The sequence below is a fragment of the Emydura macquarii genome, unplaced genomic scaffold (assembly GCF_026122565.2).
Source record: "Emydura macquarii macquarii isolate MOO-44397 ecotype Brisbane River unplaced genomic scaffold, CSIRO-AGI_Emac_v2 contig_2422, whole genome shotgun sequence".
In the NCBI taxonomy this organism is placed as follows: domain Eukaryota; kingdom Metazoa; phylum Chordata; order Testudines; family Chelidae; genus Emydura; species Emydura macquarii.
Genome location: NW_027132559.1, coordinates 28,879,748 through 28,901,228, shown reverse-complemented (window position 1 = coordinate 28,901,228; position 21,481 = coordinate 28,879,748). Strand labels below are relative to the sequence as shown.

The following is a 21,481-nucleotide window of genomic DNA, read 5'->3' as shown; positions in this document are numbered from 1 at the left end:
ACTATTAACCAATTAAAAAATAAAAAAAAACGGCCTCCACTATAAACTCATACCAGCTTTCATCCTGTTCCCCAACAACTTCCCCAATTTACACTGCAACATAAATAATACATTTAAAAAAAACTGAAATGAACACAACATACAAGTTACCTTCTAAAACAAAGAAGGCATCTTTCCTGGCATTTAAGGAACATTTACATTAATTTGTGTTTTCTTTTTCATTCATTTTCTACTGCAGTTATGCATTTACTTGTAAGATTTAAATTCTTGCTCAGTTTTCTTTACCGTGTTTCTTTAATTTATACTTTTAAATAAATGTACAATTTAATAATGAAGAAGAATGGTGAAAAAATGGGTATTTTAAAGAAGTGTGCACAACTCTTACAGCTGACTAAGTGGTTTTGGAATTAATTCTGTATCAGAGAGTTAAAATTATAGTAGAGCAGGAGCTCTGCTAAAGTGAATATTGAGAGTCGCTTACTCTTTAAAAGATGACTATTCTAAGTGCTCTAAAATCCACATACTGATTTGGATTGTCTTGAAATATGCTGTGCCTCCTGGGAGTTCAAGGCAGGGATTAGTCCATGTCTGGGCCCATTTGAGCCAGGAGTTCCCAGGATGACTTTTTTTTATGTACAGTTGGCACTCAAACTGGCTCTGATCCTCCCAAAAGGTTTCTCAAGTGCTTGGGATTTATTTTCTCTGGTGCACAGCACCCAAGCCCCTTTGGGGGACGGCATTACACTACAGAAGTTATTCATGATTATGTTTAGAACTCCATGTCAGCTTTAGCCAAAAAGGGAAGGATATATGCATGAGCACTAAGACTAAGGGTCTGTTAACAGTCTGTATTTCCTGGTTTTGAGAGGTTTGAGTATAGCTGAACTTGTCATTCTAGAAGGACATGAGACACCAATGGGCGCTCTTAACTCTGCATTAATGATGTTTTGGGGTATTTAATTGATTAAAATAAACACAGTTGAATTATTAGCAGATTTGTTCAAAGATTAACACCAAATAAGGTACTTAAAAATCACCACAATCTATTGGTTAAAAAAAAAAAAAAAAAGCTGCACACAAGATATTGCTGATTAATTCACATTCTAAACTACCTTTAATCCATCATATGACAAGGAATTGGACTAGATGACTCAGGAGGACTTTTTAGCCCCAATATTATTATTTTATGAAGGAATCTAAAGTCTCTCCAGATTTACCACCTCATTATTAGTCATTTTCTCACAATGTATTGCTTTTTATGTCTTGCAACCAAAGGGCATGGTCTTGCCCTAAGCGGTGCATGGACAAATCCTTGCACCTGTACAGAACCCCAGTGAAATCAATGGGCTCCACATGAGCTCAGGGTCCTATCTGTGCCTAGCAGGGTCACGGTTTAAGTTGCCGCTCTAGTTTTGCCTGCTGATTCTACTGCAGTAGAACATAAAACACTGAAATACAGTCAGACCAGCAAACTAGTTCACGGCAATACTAGCTTTATTGAGCTACTGTACTATATCAAGTCCATGAAACCAATTCTGCCATTACACACACAAAATACAACTCAAACTTCCCCTCCCCCATGCCTGGTATTTTGCAAGTGGGTGTTTTTGATTAACAGTAATTCTTAAAGTTACTAGTACTCAATGTACAGAAATAGTATGCATCAGTTCCCGTTTATAGTAAAATTACAGGCGTCCCATCCCTCAAATACAGTATTTGCATATTGTTGATTGTTTAAATATCCCAGTAGTGATTCTCTGAGAAGGTTTAATTTCTGCTTTCAAGGACAGCTTAATCTTTGTCATTTCAGTTAAATGTAGATTTTATTGACCTTTTAGGGATGTACACAGGAGAACATTAAAAGGGTAAGTGAATTAGAACCACATGCTTTGGGTGTCCCTAAACCTCTGACTGCCAGAAGCTGGGACTTGACAACAGGGGATGGGTCACTTGAGAAATTGCCCTGTTCTGTTCATTCCATCTGAAGCATCTGGCACTGGCCACTCTCGAAAGACAGGATACTGGGCTAAATGGACCATTGGTCTGACCCTGTATGTCCATTCTTATGTTCATATGTTATTCAGATAATTGGGAGAATACTGTGTAATCTGACTAAAAATATTTTGCATCTTTCCAAGCTTTCGCCTCACCACTCTTATTTTATTAAAATTATTATTTGTCCTTTTGCTCCTCAAGATCAATTCAAGTTCATGATCTTTAGAATTTTACTATGATTTTGCCTGCTACAGCTAAGGCATCCACTATATCTTCTTGAAGAGAAGTGTCTGGTGCATGCTTTTTAACTGAGTCCATGAGTGCGCTTAGGCTCCCGATCCCCACTTCGCTGCTGTTTCTCAGAGACTGAAGGCATTTTTGCTTTTTCCAGAATGGCTCCACTGGAATATTCCCAAAACACTCTAAAACAGGTGTTCTAGATTTTTTTCATCGTGTAGGTCTAATCTTGATGTTGTCTTGTGGACCACCAGCAATTATGATTGTGTGGACTGCTTCCCAAAATGCATGTGTGTTATGTTTTTTTTCCTTGACTCCAAATTGTAAAATATAAATGTGGAAATGATCTATTCTATGTAGACTTAATTCTCCCTTGTACAGTAAATCATATAATGTGACATTAGGAGTATTCTAGAAATTGATTCACTAGTTTGTGTGCAAAATGGAAAACATTACACTAAAATAAATGTCTTGTTTTGATTTTCTAGGTGATACAAATAATGAACAAAGAAGAGCATCTAAAGATAAAAATTCATTTCCTGAGACAGGACCTACATACAATCAACCTGTTCAGGTAAGAGACTACATTTCCTTAAGTGTGTTTGGTGACATTTCTTAGCGGAAGATTATTGAACAAACTGCTGCTATTCCAGAGATTTCTAAGCATATTAGGTAGTTGATTTTGCTCTGGCTATGCAGACAAGGACATAGATGTGATTGGATTTTTCAGTCTAAATAAACAGGTCCTGCTGAAAGCCAAAGAAAAGTCAGTCTGGTAGAGAAACACAACTGTATTATCGCTGCTGCATTCAAGCCATTTTTATTAATCTAAGGTGAGTGCCTCTTAATCCTTAATGTGTTTATCCTCACAAAGGAGTTGGAAAGACATAGTATTCCAATTTTACAGATGGAGAACTGAGGTACAGACAAATTGATTTGGCCATTGTCACAACTGAAGTGCCAGAATAGGGAATTGTACATGAGTCCGCCAAGTCCCAGGCTAGCACCATAACCATTGAAACCATCCTTTTTCCTAAAACCAGAGAAGAAAGTTTTTCCTATAACTTTAAAAAATAAAGCTCTTTTCTCCAAAATCCCTATTTCAGCAGATTTCCATCCATGCAACCACAGTCCTATGCACAGATTTAATAAGAACTCCCTTAGCCCTACTCCAGAGCGTTTATAACAGGGGTGTCAAACATCCGGCCCATGGGCTGGATATGGCCTGCCAACCTTTTTGGTCTGGCCCCTGGCGGCAGCGCACACTGCCACAACATCTCACGGCGTTGTACTCTCTGGCAGCGTTGCGCGCTGCCACCGGAGGGTACGCTGCCACGAGATGTCGCGGCATCATGTGCTGCTACGAGATCTGAGTACTCGGGTGGCTATGTGTGGAGCGCTGTGTATACGAGACACAGCACTCCAAAAATCCCTAGTATTTCGATTTACGATATGTATGGCCCACTTGAAGTACATTTAATTCAAATCTGGCCTACCATAGCAAATGAGTTTGACACTCCTGGTTTATAACTTTGAGCTAACTGAAGCTTCCTAGTCTTCCAAACCACATGAAAGCCAAGGAGAAGGTATCTACTCTTACAATACCAACATTCATCTTAGAGACAGAGTTCTGGTTAGAAGTGGTTTGCCTTCAGCCACTTAAAAGAAACATCATCTGGTGTTCTTGACCTAAAGGAGTTGAGCCTTCGGTGACCAATAGGACCAAGGGTACTAGTGGTCCATAGGGATACGGTGGATTCATCCGTTGAGGAGCCCATGAGCTAGAGGTCCAAAGTGAAACCACTAGGAATTTTATAACATCATTCCAACAGTAATGAGTAGATGTCCAGCAAGGGTGAGAGATCCTGAATGAACCTTAGGGGCTATCTCAGATGGCAGTGTGGATAATTCTGGAGCATCCAGATTCTATGGTATAGTAACACATGATGTGAAAAGGGATGCAGGAGCAAGTTGCTTCCTAGAAGCTGCAGAAGACGGTATTGGCAAAGCCATTAGAAAAGGACATACAGATAGGTCTCGCACCAGAAAAAAATGACTTTCTTTGGATAAAAAGAGTAGAAGTGCCTAAATAACTGATTCCATGGCACAACCCTCCAGTGCCCCGGAGACTGAGGCTTAGGCACTGGACACTGAGTGAAAAGCTGTGAGCTTCTGTCTCAATAGACTGTGGCCTGAATGTCAACTTCTCCATATAATCCATACTACGTGATGACACCCACCATGATCACCTTCAAGCTCACACCATTGTGACTGAAGACTCCTATTTTTCAAGGAGAGGGTCTTTTGTTGTCTGAGGCTTTGCAAATCCTAGAAGGTATTATGCTAGGATTCATAACAATGAAAGTCAATACTGGTCCTTATGTCCAAAAACTTATTCTTAAGGATGGTAAATTTTAAAAGAGTAAATATTTCTAAGTCTTTAATGGCAAAGTATGTTCAAATGAAGTTTTATCTATATGTTTTGTAACTGCCATTGAATATATGGGTGTTAGCTTCACCAAGCTGTAGCAAACATCCTTTGAATGGTTTCAATGTCCTGACTCCACATTGTAGCTAAATGATTTAAAAAATAAATCATCCTATTATGTAGTGTACAGATTGACAGTTTGCTAAACTACATAAGTGTTGAGTGAGAAAGAAAAGGAGAATGTTTTGCATCGGTGCATCTAAAAGTTTATGTAAGTTTATACTATCAAATCCATAACAAATGGCAATACAAGTAAATGTTTAACAAAGCTTTCAAGATATATAGCCCTTGATGCAACTATTGTGTTCATTGTCCTGTAGCATCTCAAGAATGTGAATTTTTCAAAATGAACTTAATCAAAACAAACTTGCACCCCACATATACAGCAAAGCACACTCCAGCCATTCCAAATGTTGGTAGCAGTGGAAATATAATTTATACTAAAGTGAAGACTAAACAAAATTTTTAAGATCAAGTAATGTTGACATAAGAAAAAACAGTAATGGGAAACTCTCGAATAATAGTCAAAACCAAGAGAAATGCAGAAAAATCATGCCAGTAATAATGTTTCATTTAATTTACTTGAGAATGAGACAGTCTGAAAATCAATCAAATTTCATGTCTTAGCTACATGTAGACAAGTGATCAGAAGATCTTTCCCACCAAGTTTGTCAGCTGTGGAATATGAAAATGTTATCAGTCACTGACTTAGCTAATACATCAAGAATTGAACTAGAGATCTCCAGAACTGAAAGCCTGAGCATCTACAACTTAAGCTGAACAAATGAGCTCTGTAAGAAGAGCTGTAACAGATCCATATCCTCTGTAAACTGGTTGTAAACTGTCAGCCCTTACCTGTTTTCCAGCTTAAAAAGAACATTACTACTAGTAATCAGATGGAGATATGTCTAAGACTGTGATGATATGTTCAGCATACGCTTCAGTATTGATTTTGAAAGGGAACCTTTTAGGAGAGTTTAAAGATGGCTCTGTGACAGTGATATGGTACAAATTGTAAATACGTTGGTGTAATGAATTATAATGTGTTAAGTTAGGCATTGAAACAAAAGCAAAAACTTTTGTGACTACAGGAAAACAAAAAGATGAAACTATCCATATGTCATGTTCAATGCGTTTGCACACAAGCACCTCAGTTTTCCCCCTCATAAATAAATGATGTTTTTCTAAATGTGAACCTGCTCTGCGTAGTCCCATAGTTTTAAATAGATGTAGTACCACAATGAAATGTTTTCTTCTCTTAACCATCATACATAAAATATTTAGGAACAGCTATCTAATTTAGCCTTGGAACTATTTCCCCTTCTGCTTTTTGTATGTCATCGTGACATTTATTACCACAAAGGCCTTGGTCTCAGTAATTTCTTGGTATCTCTGAGATCTGCATGATGTTAGTGTTACTTGTTTAATAGGGCGTGACACTGAATAAGGTCTGCCAATTTTTAAAAATCTGGATTTAAAACTGTGCCTGATACAGAAATCTTTAATTCATCATAACTAGTGAGTGTAGTTTAGTTTATAATGAGCAACCAAAAACTGATTTTCTGAACTGGAAGCAAAGGTTTCTAGAAGAGAGCTGCAAGGAGATTAAGCAAGAAACCATGAGTGCCAGAGTTGAAAATATAATATAACTTTGATTTATTACTTATTCATACTGCTGCTGATTATTTTTGGTAACTGATCTTGTGTTTATTCTTAAAGGAAAAAGGCATTTAAAACTATGGTCCTTTTGAGGTTTATCAACCAAAGTAAATTATCTAACGAGGATCCATTTCAATCAATCCTTACTCCCCTTCTGATAAAACAATGGAATCTTACTTCCGGAATGTCATATTTGTCCCTGGCTTGATTATTCTCCTTGCAATTTACTCATAGGAATGGTCTTCATCTCTCTATGCTACAGATGTTACCTGTATGATCTGTTGTGACATACATAGTTTACCTGTATTTTTATTTAAAGTTCATATTTTTATTTAGTTTGGCCATTGGAGGAAGAGGGAGTTGGGTGTAAACTTTCCTAAAAGTATTCCTGCTGTTGTACCAATCAGTGGCCAGAATGAAATAAAATAGAATGGTCACATCTCAGGTTATGATTCTCTGTGTCGACTGACAAAGAAAAACAATGTATAAAATAGTGTATATTTTAAAAGTCTGTGATCTTTTAACCTAATTTCTACTAAACATTGGTTGGACTCCATATATCTCATTGCTGGGTTCTGTTCTGATCTCAGAGCCATGCAGATCATGATGCTTGGAAAACTATTTTTAAGTATGGAATTCATCCGTGATGCAGGGCAGCCCAACACCTATACATCACTTAAGTCCCACTTAGACTCTGTTTTGTGAGATCCCTACAAAGGGGTGAATTTCACCCTTAATATGTGGTGTTCCATTTAGGAGTTTATGTGCCCACAATCACTGTAGTATTTGAGTTTCCATGTCAAATGCACAGTGCTGTCACCATTAGAGAAGATTCAGTAAATGATGGCTGGGATATATGAAAACAGATCTTCTTTATGCTTGACAATGGCTGATAACATAGCTATTCATAACCTATGTAAAATGTACCTTAGATCTTGCATTGTTTCAAAGTGTTTTACATGTTTAGAGGAAGAAAGAGAAAAGTTAAATTTAATTAAATATTGGATTTTACAATGGGAGTAAAGGTTTTATCTTATTTTTAAATATTAAGGCCTAGATGTTCAAAGTATTTGTCAAATATCTGCATGTGCTGACTTGTATGGAAACATCATGTTGTGGGTATCCAAATCATAATTGGCTACATACATACATACATACATAAATAGCCAAATTATGGACACAAATGCTACATCTTAAATTAGGTGCACATAGATACTTGCATCCACCTATCTGAGTATTTGGCCATTAACCAAACAGTTTTTAAAATCCCAATGTACTAAAATAAATACAAGAAAAATGAACAAATTTCAATTCTCATGAAAGGAAGATGAACATCAGTAAACTGGGACTCCAGTCATGCGCACATGTCTGTGTGTGTGTATTCAGTTGTAGTTCATGGAGAAATCACAAGTATTTGCCATTTTATATACTTAATATTTTGTTATTGAAACACACAATATTATACAACTGGTCTACACCTTGCATTAATAGTAGTATATGAATTGGAATAATATCCTGCAAAGATATTCCAGTATATTTAAATCTATTTGTCAGTTAAACAACAATGGGCATCTAATATTTGTCATGCATAATTGACCAGGAAAGCGTTCACATGTTTAAAGGAATCAAAACCTTATTTTCTCATTGCAAACTGGTTTTTATTTTTAAACACAATCTGTTTTAGAATTTAAAATGTGTGCACTTTGTAATTGGGGAACAGATAAAATGGTGATCAAAAATAATTTTCCATTTTCCATAGGTAACTTGCTTATTCAGAATGGGAAACAATGAAAAGTTTGGTTCTTGAAGCAAATACCTTCTACAGTATTCTCCAATAACTTTTGTCCTTTAATTTTATTTATTTATTTGTTTGTTGTTGTTGTTCTGTCTCCTCTTAGGTTCTTCTGGATTTGTTTCTTTGTGTGTGTATTTGTAAATCATGAGGGAGACCAGCTGGGTGTGGTAATATATGTTATTGGATTAACTTCTGTTGGTGAAAGAGACAAGCTTTCGAGCTTCAGAGCTTTTCTTCAGGTCTTGTTTCTTCCGCTAACAGAGGTTGGTCCAACAAAAGATATTACCTAACCTACCACACCTGTCATATCCTGGGAACAACGTAGTACAACACTGCAAATTTCTAAATCATGTTAGTTAAATGATATCCACTGTACGTAGTTCTTGCTTAACTTAATATAAAACTTAATTGCATAGTCCACAAATGAGAGCTAAATAAAAACAAAGCCATCTTGATAACTAATTTCTGTCCTAACATATCACAAGGGAACTTATGTAGATTTCAGTAATTCCCAGTTTTTACAATTTTGAAGTGATATAACACAATGTAAAATGCAGCCAGAGGAATTTCAACTATAGGGGCATGATCCTGCAAGGTGCTGAGCACTCTGGCTCCAATTCACCATGTGTACTGAAGTCACTTCAGTTAGACTACTCATGTGCCTCAAGATGAACACACTCCTAAATGCTGTGCTTTGGATTAGGGCTGGAGTTCTCAGCATTATTAGGACTGAATCCATAAAATAATCTTTGCTTATGAAACATGAAGCTTCTAGTTTAACTGCAATATTACAGTGATAGAAAGTATCATGGTTTGATCAGTTTTCACAGTACTTCAGTTTGTAGTTTTTGCATTTTTATTACACAATTTGCCAATATTCAGTCTTAACCTGTTTCCTTGGGATTCTAAAATTAAGATTGTAGTAAATCCCAGCATCAGCATTGTTTGTTAGACTATTTAGATGTAGTAATAATATTTTGATGCCTTAGTAACATTTCCTTTAATTTCACATAGTTCACCATTCCATTGGCAGAGAAAGCTAGTAAAATTATATTTTTGTCCCTCTTTGACAACTGTGTTAGTATATTCTTGTGGTGACAGATATAAAATATTATTTGACAGATGGTATGTTGTGAATTAGGATTTATAAAGATTGTCTGTCTGTGGTGTTCAAGACACCCTGGGGTTAAACTGATGATCTAAGAAACAAAAGAGATATTTATAGTAATAACTTAGGGTCTTCATGTCTCCCTACTGTCATCTTGTAAAGCAGCTCCTGTCTTATTTGGTATTGCACTTCTTATTGATGGCCCAATATGCCCTCTTTAACCAACAGATGTCATCACATGTAATGGACAGAAGCTGTAATAACAGTAATTGTATTAAAAGAAACTACTAAAAATAAGCTATGTTTGGTCTGTAAATAAAGGAACTTGATTAATTTTATACTCTTTGTTCTGGTGCTTCCCCTTTCATGAGCCTCATCCTCCCCTCAAATACTTAGTGGCTGCTTCCCTATGTCTGGTGAGCTTCTTGTACATTTTCATGGGGGGAAAAGACTCCCTCAAGGGGTTGCTTAATCCCTAGTTATCCAATGTATATGTTGTTACAGACATTTTTAATTATATACCTTTGTAAGATACTTATAATCATAATTTTAGCTAGGTACCACAATTCATCCAGAAGATTCTGGTATGGCTCACTGGAACTTCCTTGGAGCATTTGGTGCAGCAGACTATGGAAATAGCAGAGATAGAAACCTCTCTGATCTGGAACAAGTGGAAACCTGTCTCTATTTTTTGCACTCAAATGCTGGTAATGCAATGTGCACCATTTTGGGAAGCATATACTAACTGTAGGAAAACTTCTGCAAAACAAGACAATATTATAAGAACGATATCTAGCCGAGCTCTTTGTCAGTTCTGTGCTCTTCCAGGATTCTGAGGATTATGTAAACAGTGCTTGCTTGTGTGACTTAGTCTCAAATATGATTTAGTTTGGGCTGGATGTCATGAGACTCAGAAAGACGGATTTTGGTTAATGCCCCTTTTATTTATTTTATTGGGGTAATAGCACATTTTGTTTGTTAATAGATTCATGATGCTTCCTTTTGATCATTGGTATGACTCAAGCTCAGAGACTGAACATTATCTCTTCTGTTTGTTTTTAGCAGTGAGATATTCCAGGGCTGTCAGCTTGCCTACAAGTTTGGCCATCTAGATTATTTTTTAAATGAGTTAAAGACAAAAACAAGACCTATTGCCTGTAGGATGTAGGTGTCTAGATTCAGTCATTCAATTCTCAGCCTACCTTTTTGAAAGCTCTGTTATACAGCCTATTTCTATGGTTATAACCTTAAGAAGAAAGTCCTGGACTGAACTTGTTGGAACATATTAATCATAAACAACTGCTCTTGTTAAATACGTTGTTTACTATCTCAGGACTACTGTCCTATGTCCTTGTTTGTTTTGCCCCACTGTAGACAACTGTAATGGCGTCTTTGCTACTAGCCATACAAACACAACTAATTGACTTAAGAGGTAGGAAGTAGTGCACTTGGATTCTGTCTGGTACAAGAATGATTGAGCATATAATGGAATTCTGTTTTTGGCTAGATTACACAACTAGCCTGTCATATGCCATATTCACTTTTAGGGCTTCTCTTGACCTACAGCATCCTTCGTAGTGTTGGTCCAAGTTGTCTGTGCTTTGGTTATTTCAAAGCATACATACTGAAGTCATCTGCTATTAGAACTGGGCTCCCCTGCAGCAGCTCAGTGAGCCAGTACCTTTCTCTGGATGGTATCATCTTGTGAATCAGAATCAAAGCTTTCTTTTTAAAATTATAGGGCCTGATCCTAAACTGCTGTAATTTGGCATATTGCCACTGCCTTCAAGTGTGCCATGCCGAGTTACACCAGCTGAGGATTTGTCCCACTGTCCTTTTTTATGGTTGTGAGGATAGTCTTCAAAATATGAGGTGAATCTAGGTCATGGTGTCTCATTCTGCAGCCAGTCTACTACAATATCTTTGAGAAGGAAGAACTGCTCATGTTTGTTTCTATCTAGTATTAACTATGAATTAATGATAATTTAAATATGTGCATTGTTACCTATTTTCCTGTTGATCAAACTATGCAAGAAAGAGGGACCTTCATATTTTGAAAATCAACATAATCTACTGACCAGTGAATTGATCTTGGATTATGGTTGGATTTTGGGAGAGTTAAAACCATTTTTTTCCAGTCTGACATGGATATTTTACAAGTGACAAGACATGCTCCACTGTTGCCTCAGTCATTTAGCAACTTCCTCTGAAACTCCTTATGTTTATGGGAAATAACATAGTCTAAGTCAGCGGTTTTCAACCATTTCTAGAAACTGTACCCCTATGGTCTCAAGGTTTCACCTGAAGTACCCTTAATGGTTTTCACTCTACCTGTTGTTACCACGGTTGCAATAAAAGGCATAATGGCCTCGTATAATGTGTAGTAATTTTTTTTTTTTACTTTTGCACTTCTGAGTCGTCTTCCGCAGGGCTGTCCCTAGGTGGGTGTGGGGCCTGGGCAAAGCACACACTGTGTGGGTCCCTCACCCAGCTCCAGTGGCATACCTTGGGTCTCCAGCACCCAGGGGCCAAGCCTGCATTTGGGCGCACACACCCCCAGCCTTCACACCCTTCTCCCCCGTGCAGGGCAGGAGGAGTCCCTGGCTCCCACAAGACAGCCTCCCCTCCCCCCAGCGTCTGGGGTGTGTGTCGGTACCTGCTGGGTGGTAGGAACATGCCGCTTACCTCCTCCTATGCAGGGCCGCAGAGCCGGCTCTGGCTGGCTCCGCAGCCCCTCCCCCCCACTCTTACCCTCTGAGCCCCCTGCACTTACCCCCCACACTTATCTGCCATGTAGTGCCTGGCTTTGGCCGGGCTGTGCCATGCATCCCCCCACACCTCTGGCCAGGCTCTGCTGCCTCCCCCCTGCATTTATCTGACCCCCCCCCCCCCCCGTACTTACCTGCTGCCCCCGCCCTTTGCACTTACCTGCCACACGGATCCCGGCTGTGCTCCAGCTCTGCAGCCCAATGCTGGCTTGGACAGGACGGCCTCACTCCCTGACCTGGGAGGGGGGGCAGGCACCCGGCTGGCTCATGAGGTGCTGCAGGGATAGGGGGTGCAGGAGGCTGCCAGCTGCACGTCGTGATCTGGCGCCCCCTGGGTAGGCGACTGCCCGCCTCCTGCCCGGTCCAGCGCACAGCTGGAAGGCAAGCTGCAGCCACCCGTCTCCTGCCTACTCCTTGCTTCCAGCCAGGAGGCAGGCTGCAGCTGCCAGACCCTGTTGCGTACCCACTGCGGTACTCTGAAGTATCCCCAGTTGAAAACTCTGGTCTAAGGGATAGGGCACAGGACTGACAGTCAAGGAGACCTGTGTTTGTATTTTGGTTTCATCACTGACCCGCTCTGTGTCCTTAGTGAGGTGAAGTGACTTGTCCATCTATAAAATGAAGATAATGACAATTCCCCTTTTTGTGATCTGTATGTGTGAAGTAGTAGTAGTATTTATTTACATCAAAGCTGAAGATTTACTTATTTAACCTTTGCTTCCAATCATTAGATTGACAGGGGAGGCTGTGTTAAACTTTTGGACTCTTTCCTGGAAGGGCCTGGAACATCCTTTGCCTAGTTAGGGAATGTATAAATTGAAACTGTATACAAATGAAAAGAGGCATGCAGAGAGAGACTGAGACTAATTACTTCTCCAGTGGTTATGACACTGGACCTGTGAGACAGTTCCACAGTTGATATGAGAAGGCAGGTTTGAGCCATAGGAGACTATCATACTGCACTACTACTTAGAGGGGACAGATGTTTTATTCATTGTTTTGTATGCTGGGCCTACCAACATATTTGTGTGTATATATTAAACACACCCAGTAATAATTAACCTTGATATGTAGCTGTCTTCAAAGCATGTTCAATTCTCTGAAAAAAATGGGTATTGTGAGGGCTGAGTTTGGGGAGGGGACTGGATGTGCTCAAGATGGTGAACCAAACCTTTAGAATCTTATGTACAAAGGTTCAAGCATAACGTGCCCACTTCATTACCAAGAGTGTCCACATAAATCACTGACGTGCACAAATGACCCGCTATGCATCTAATTAGTCGTATAACTAGGCAAATTACTGTGCCTGCTCATTTGTAGTTATTGGGCGCACAAATTATGAATGTATAATTCTGCAAATTTGATCCAGAACCTTCTCTGTCTTTTGCCCCCATTTTGGAATCTTCCAATTAAATTAATCATCAGGTAGAAAACTACTGATAATGGGGAATTTTAATCCTTTCTCTCTAAATGTGAATTGTGGTTTTCCTCACATTTGGGATGGAACCCAGTAGTGCTGGCTCACTGTCCTGCTACAGACCAGTTGGGTTGTTAACCAGCCTGATTTTGTGAATGTCTGAATTTTGACAGTCCCCACAAGGCTTTCTAAATGTTTCAACTCTCTTGAAATACCATACAAGCTGTTAGTGTCATCACAGCTTGATGTCATGTTATGATACAACATCATGTTACAATGACCTTTGCAATATGACACATCAGCATAAAATGATGATTGAAAGACTTTGCCAGGGCAGAGCTAATAAAGAGACAATCTTTAACAGAAATTAAACAGAATAATAATGTTTACTTCAGTTTTCCCTCAACTGACAGCAAAAGAAAGCAGCACTGCTCATTCCACTGCATCAGGAAGGCAAAAGCAATTCTGTGAGAACTACCCATGTTTCAATCCAAAACATCCATATGGTGTTGGTAAACCAGGAGTATGAGTTTTCTGCTGTTGCATGCAGTCTGTTGCTATCAGAAACCCAGCTAAGCCAACGTGCTGTTTCTGCTGCTCTTCCAGGAAAAAACCAAAAATGGCCATGCTAATATCTACTCAGCTCTATCAGTTTACAGTCTGTCAAAAGTCTTATAAGAACACAGTCAAAGTTCTGAGTCTAGTCAGAGTTATAAAGGACTTCCTATTGTGTGGAACTTTCTACACTTGAATATTTCTCTGTTATATATATATTAGATGAAGGAGTAAATCTAGTTTTCAAGTAACTTTTTGGTTTAATTTCATGACCACATTATTAGAAATTGAATGCAAGATATTTTAAATGTTTAATAAATGTCGTATTTATATTTTCTTGAGTAAAATAAATATCCATGCCAGAAGGAAAAAGATGCTTCTGTCCTCTCTTCATAGTAGCCTACATTCCAAATTAGGGAACCAATAGACTGAAAGAGAGATACCTATAGGATGAGCAACTGATTTGTTCCTTTTGTTCTAATCATGTGTTCCTTAATTATTTCCAGAATCACCTTATTTTTACTACTTTGGCTCCTAAGTTTAAACTGTAATGCCTGTGAACAACCAAGTCTTTAAATTGAAAATATTTGTAGATTGTAAATCTTACACAGTTTGGCTTCTGGGGGTCGATTTGCTGCAGCTGCACTGTATTTTCTCTCCCATTACATATACACAGGGTAGGGAGGAAATAGAACAGGTTTCTACCTGGTTGACTTGGCAGTATGTGAGCATTCCTTGTTTTATTCCAGGTAGTCGCCCTATGTATGCTTGCAATTAAATAACAGCATCTGCCCTTTTCTGCTAAACAATGAGAATTCTTTCAGTTGTTACTCACATGGTGTCTGTCCCATTGACTCCAGTGGGATTATGCACATGGGTAAGGGCTGCAAGATCAGGTCTGTAATTAGCAGGATATAAAATATATCTAGACAAATCTAAGCTTTTTGTCACATATGGCTTGCCCCACAACTCATTAGTGTTTATAGAAATACGGATACCAGTTTAAAAGGGTAGCATTTTTGGATGTTTTTCTACTCTAATTTAAAATGGATTTCTCTTGTGTGGTGCTTTTTAGCATTGACTCTCTGTAGTCTCATTGCTGCAAATCTCCCAACACACGCTCTCAAATTCTCTTTTATATATCTCCCCTCTGGTATTGTTTTATATGAGTAGTCTTGAAAATACATGCATTAATGCCAAGTAAAAGAATCAAAATATTGTAATTTCACCCTACCTCCTAAACATCCTGATTAGTTTGAAATAATGTATATTTTTAAGAAAGTAATTACAGGCCATGTTGTTTATACTTAATTCACAAGCAAAGCAAAAACAAAACAACCACCTCCCCCCCAGAACATAGTACTGGACTGCAGGGTTCAGCTGCCAACAAAATTTTGCTTGACAATGGACTACAAGTCAGATTTTTAAAAGCATTTAGGTGCCCAGTGATATTTTCAAAAACACCTAGATACCTACCTCTCATTGATTTCAAAAGGTTTAATTTCCTTTTGTCGTATTCCAAAATGGCTGAAATGCTTGATCAAACTTCCAAAATATTCACCTTCAGACAGAAATTAAGCTTTGAAAATTTCAGCCCTAAAGCTTAGTTTTGGAAAGTTATGAGCAAATGAAAACGGGGGGCTATGCAAAAAATGTGTGAGAAACCTGAACTACAGTGGATTACAGCAGTGCCTTCAAATATGACAGGAATGTAGTCTCATCTGCTTTGCTGAGAAATAATAACTGGCAATATTCTTAATGCTTTTCACTTTAGCAAATATTTTGTAGGTCATGAATTAGAAAAAGTAGTAGCCTCATGTCGGGGGGTTATATATAACTCTAGTCCCTAGGCACTTCTTGCAAGTTGTCTGTATTTTTAATACTAGCTCATGTGACATAGCCTTAATCTCCAAAGGGGTATCTTTGTGGTTCCCTTAAGGTACAACCTCTTAAAGATTGAGGGTGCTCAAATAAGTCAAATTTCAGAAGTTTCTAAGCCAGCAATCAACCAATTGATGTCTTCACACTTCTACCCCTCTGTATTTTGGGTTTAAACCTGCTAAATGAAATCCTAGCTTAAAACATTTGGAAAAGCATCTCTTATTGATATACCCTCCTCAGAGAACTAGTCAGTCATTTTGAAGACTGACTAGAAGTATTATCAGGAAAATAGCATTATAGTAGGTAGTCGTCTTTTCTAACGGAAAAATTATCCAAAGAAATTCCAGAAAATGGTGGTTTTCTGATTTTCCTCCTTTTTGTCTTTTCTGAATATATTTAGTTTCTCCTTGGAAACTTATTTTCAACAATAGTTCATAGATTGAAGATCATTGTTCACTAAGGCCATGTCTAAACTTGCAAGCTTACAGAGGCACAGCTGTACAGATATAGCTGTGCCACTGTTAGAGTGCTCAGGTAGCTGCATTAGGCTGACGGGCGAGAGCTCTCCCGTTGACGTAATAAAACCAGCTTAACGAGTGGCAGAAGCTATGTCGGTGGCAGAGTGTCTCCCACTGACAGCGCTGTGTACACAAGAGCTTACAACAGCAAAACTTACATTGTTTGGGGAGGTGTTTTTTTTCAGACACCTGAGTGACAAAAGTTTTGCTGACGTAAGTGCTAGTGTCCTTAATAGACATAGCCTCAATATCTCTTGAGGAAGCCTTTCCTTAATTCAAAGAAGTCCAAGATGAAATGTAAATCACTCCAAGCTATTAGCACTTTCCAAAAGTGCAAGACAATTTTCCTGTTTCCTCTAACTTTAGCTTTATTCTTGATAGATGTATTGATAAATATTTGTAATGTCTCTGTGACTGTTAGCATAATGAGCAATTTCTACCGCATGGATGTTGTTCATTAGTTTGTAACTTGCTATCTAGATTAGGTCATTTAGGAGAAATTTAGTGCTCTTCTTGAAACCATAAATTCTAACTTAACTTCTAGTTCAGGCTGACTTTCCGCATGATGCAGTTGCTAGTGAATTTACTGATTTTTTTTTTCTTTATCTTAAATCAGTTTAGCTAAAATATTTTTCTTTTACATCTATATTATGAAATTGTTTTTAACTTAAATAGTCCTTTTTCCAAATAATTAGCCTTCTTTTTCTGTTCAGTCCAAAAATAGGACTTTTTACTGTCCAGTGGAATGCTAGATACATCAATCTTTAGCTCTCCTTTCCAGTAATTGGACATAGAGCAGATTTACAGTTTCAAAGAAGACTTTCTGCTTTTCCTGCCACAACAGTGCTATGTTGGAAGGAGGGGGGAAATATAGATTGAAAAGGTGGGTGAAACTATTCCTACTGGACAAATCTGCTCTCGTGGTGGTTCACCTTCCTAAAAGCCACTTGGCATAGGCCATTGGTTGGAACAGTGCAATAAAATAAACACCGTTTTTTTATGCATAGTGATTCTCTTGAACAGCCATAGTCACTGGATGACAATATATCATATTTGGATGCTGTTGATAAATTCACCGATAAGGTCCAATAGAAAATTCTGTTTTTAGGAGTTTAGTATGTTCTTCTAGCTGTTTTTAAAAGTCCAGTGTCTAGAAAGAGTGTGTAACTCTTCTATCCCTATCCTGACCCCCTCAAAAGACTATTTGCAAGTTAGAAAGCTCCATTTACATTCTGGATGGTAAACAATACAGCCATATGCAGAAATAAGAACTCCTATATGGTTGAAAGCTGCTTCAAACAGTACCAGTTAAAAGTGCAATCACCTATTGAAGTTCTATATTTGCAGCATGAAATATAAGAGCAGCAGCAAAATAGATTCAAGTACCCCGTGCTTTCAGATGATTCTCAGAAGTCCCAACATAAATCTGCCATCATCAGTATTCATCAGACTTCTATATCCATTTCATAATCTAGTGGAATTGTCTTTCACCGCTGAAAGCACCACAGTGTGATTTAAAACAGCTAAAGTTATACATTTCTCTATTTTTAGATTACAAGTTAGCATGCTCTAAAAAGTCCCAAGAAGACTGTAGTAACTAACTTTAACAATATCTCCCTTCTCTACACACACAGACATTAATAATTTCACTGATATTTTACATATTTGCAACAGCACAGTTCTGTGTTATACAATAGGCTGAATAAGAGATCAGTCTGGTCTGATACTCTACTATAGACATAATTGGTATTAATATTTCCTAACAGAAGCACAAGGTATTGAATGTTATCCTTTACCTAATGGTGTAGCCGTGTTTGTCCCAGGATATTAGAGAGACAAAGTAGTGAGGAAATATCTTTTTTTGGGCCCACTTCCTTTACATAGTCCATTCAAACTGTGAAACCTTCACTATGATTAGCACTGCAGAATATATTGGAGGAATTATGTTAAATGACCATCAGTTGATTGTAAATAATTCAAATTAATTTAAAAAAATTAAGATTGTACATACAAAACATACAAAGTACTTTATATAAACTCTGAATATGAGGAAACTATAGCAGACAGAAAATACAGAAAAACAATGCCAAAAGAAAGACTTGGGATGTGCTGCTGTGTAATGCATCCCAAGATTTTTCATCTCTAAAGGAAAGAGTGAAAAATGTATTCCATCTGCTTATAACCAACCAGACTTAAGTCTGCCATAAAGAGACGTATCTTCCTCTGCTTTATTCACAGATCTCTGGGTCTTCCATAAGAGTTCTTGTCCATTTGTATTTTAGACAAATAAAAGGTAATTTAAAATGTATCCTACAATATAACGAGGCCTGGATAAAACATATGGCCTGGATAAAACAAAAAAGCAATGGCACTGCAAAGTGTAATTTCAGTATAGCAATCTAATTGGATGTATCTTGGTGACTAAAGATGATAAAACCAAGTGATAAAACATGCTCTATAAATTAGTTCTCTGATGCCATTTCCTTAACCTCTTGGCATTTTCAGTCACTTTTTAGTCAAAAACTATCTGTATTCATAAGTGAGAGAAAAAAACTTATGACCTTCAAAACTGACCTTAGTTGAGCAGTATAAACAGAGGTTCCATAGCATGGGATCTAACATGCCAGTCACTGCCAAGATCGCACAATTCTTTCATATGTTGTAAATTTACTCTAAAATCAAAATTGTTGGAAAATCTAATACAAGGGTATACCCATGAGGTAGCACTCCTAAGAGAAGATGGAGTAACTGTTTACATTTGGATAGTGTGCTGTGGACTATTAACTAGATTTTATAAATTCGTATTTGTGTTTGTAGCTCTGACTCTCTTGATTCTTTGCAGGTTAAATGAAGCGATATTAGTAGGTGAGGTATATGGAAATTGTCTTATTTATGGATAAAGTTTATTAAACTTGTGTGGAAATGTGAATTTATTAGGTTAAGGATAAACATCCATATAATTTAAATGATTTTCTATTCATGTATTAAAATGACAAAAATATATAATTTTTTTAAAGTACCTGTAAAGTTTTGCAGAACTTTCCCACTTCTCAAGTATTTCTCTCATGTCCTAAACGACCAGATTTTGGGATTCAAAAAAATCTGGAATTGGTTTGGGCTGACCGTGAGTGTGGGCAAGAGAATGAAGTTTTTAGTTCTGTCATGATTAGAATTGGTCAGAAAATATTGTGAATATTTTTCCATTTTTAATTTAAATTATTTTTCAACAGAAATTTTCAAAACAGCTCTAGTTATGTTGCAGAATGATGTCATGGTTCTGTATTGTGTTGCTACATTACATTCATCATAAATTACATCACAATCTCTGCTGCAACAAACACTTTAAAATGGTGGCAACACTTCCGAGTTTGGGATGTCCTGCTCCAGAAAAATCAGTGCCCCTTTCACCCTTATTCCCTCCTTCCTACCTCCACTCATCTCATTTGCTTCCTCTGTTACAGGGGCCACAGCTACTGCTCCTGTTCTTCTAGCTTTGGGAACCATAATTTATTTATTTTTGGACCAAAATACAAGGCAGGAATAAACAAGGGACAACAACCAACAATCAAAAAGGGGAGGGATGGGGGAGAATAATGATGGATAACTTTTTATAAATGATTCCATATTTTCTTTTCATTTGACTTAGATGTGTATTTTGTTATCACCCATTAATGGGTATTCAATCATTTAGACACTGTGGCCAATGCATTCTTACATCTTTGATGTTTGTGTGAATACTGAAATCAGTGCTCATTTTCTTGGTAGCCACCAGAAGGGGAATGTGACTTTTTAAATTTTCTGCTGTTAAGTGGAGTGGACCATAAGGCGAAACATTTCTATTCTCAGTGCATGGCAACAGATAGATAATTCATTGCTGTTTTCGGTGGGGGGATTTGTGTCTGTCTACCATGGACAATCCAGGCCTCTGCTGGCCTTTAGTGGGGAATGCAACCCCTCAAGAATGTTTTTCCTTATGTTTATGCTATCTTCTAAAAGAGATGTGTGCTTGGAAGAAACTCCTGGTTTTGGATATGTCTACACTGCAAATAAAAACTGACAGCTGGCCCATGCCATCTGACTTAGGCTCACGGGGCTCAAGCTGCAGAGCTGTTGAATTACAATGTAGATGTCCAGGATTGGGCTAGAGCCCAGCCTCTAGGACCCTGTGAGGTGGGAGGATCCCAGAGCTCAGTGTGCAGCCCGTGCCAGAATGTCTACATGGCAATTAAACAGCACTGCAGCATGAGCCCTGCAAGCCCAAGTCAGCTGGCCTGAGCCAGCTGCAGGTGTCTTAGACATATCCTGTGTGAAGGTTGTGTCATATGGATGATCCAGCTATTTCACAGTTGTCACATGTACAACTGTGTAAATAGTTATGTCAGGGCTTGACAAACCCCGGGCGCCAGGTCGCCATGGTGCCTAGAAATTTAATTCTGACACCTAGTATTTCTCCCAGTGAAAGACTGGGTTCCAGGAGGAGCAGCTGCCACGCTCCAGCCAGGGCACCACTGCGTCCATGTGGCAGCGGGGCTGGGAGGAGGGAGCGCTGCAGCTGCCGCGCTCCAGCCAGTACGCCCTGCCGCTGGGCCCACGTTGTGGGGGAGGGGCGGGGCCGGGAGGGGAGAGCGGCTGCTGTGCTCTGGACAGGGCGCCCCACCACTGCGCCCGCGCTGTCTGGCTCCTTAATCTTTGGGCTGGCTCTTAGCTACGATGCAAATTTGTCGAGCCCTGAGTTATGTAGTCTTCAGGCTAAAATTTCTGCACTTCAGTGAGGGAATGCAGTTCCTAACCTCTACCTCAGCCTTCCTTCAGTGGACACAGTTGGCTTTACTTATTTTATTTTTAATTGGCTTTTCTATAGTGTTACTCACCATAGTATCCGAGCAGTTTACATACATTAATGCAGTGATTCTCAGTCAGGGGTACGCATACTCCTGGGGGTACGCAGTGATCTTCCACGGGGTATATCAACTCATCTAGTTCTCTCATTTGCCAGAATATGCCATAAAAAGCATGGTATAAAATTTTATACAGACAAAATAAGAATAAGCAATTTTTCA

The 21,481-nt window shown here is 38.4% G+C and overlaps 1 protein-coding gene and 1 long non-coding RNA gene across 3 annotated transcripts in view; one reads left to right on the top strand and one right to left on the bottom strand.

Annotated features, from left to right (window-relative positions):
* LOC137162385 (uncharacterized) overlaps window positions 1-12,224 on the bottom strand; it is a 28,960-nt gene extending 16,736 nt beyond the window's left edge. Inside the window, exon 1 of the long non-coding RNA XR_010922360.1 lies at window positions 12,211-12,224. This is a non-coding gene — a long non-coding RNA (uncharacterized lncRNA). The remainder of the gene's footprint in view (window positions 1-12,210) is intronic.
* The window catches only part of UMAD1 (UBAP1-MVB12-associated (UMA) domain containing 1), a 103,475-nt gene that overhangs the window by 65,775 nt on the left and 16,219 nt on the right, over window positions 1-21,481 (top strand). For both annotated transcript variants that reach the window (XM_067562138.1, XM_067562139.1), the window contains exon 3: window positions 2,721-2,806. In XM_067562138.1, the coding sequence (XP_067418239.1) occupies window positions 2,721-2,806 (86 nt within the window). The remainder of the gene's footprint in view (window positions 1-2,720; window positions 2,807-21,481) is intronic.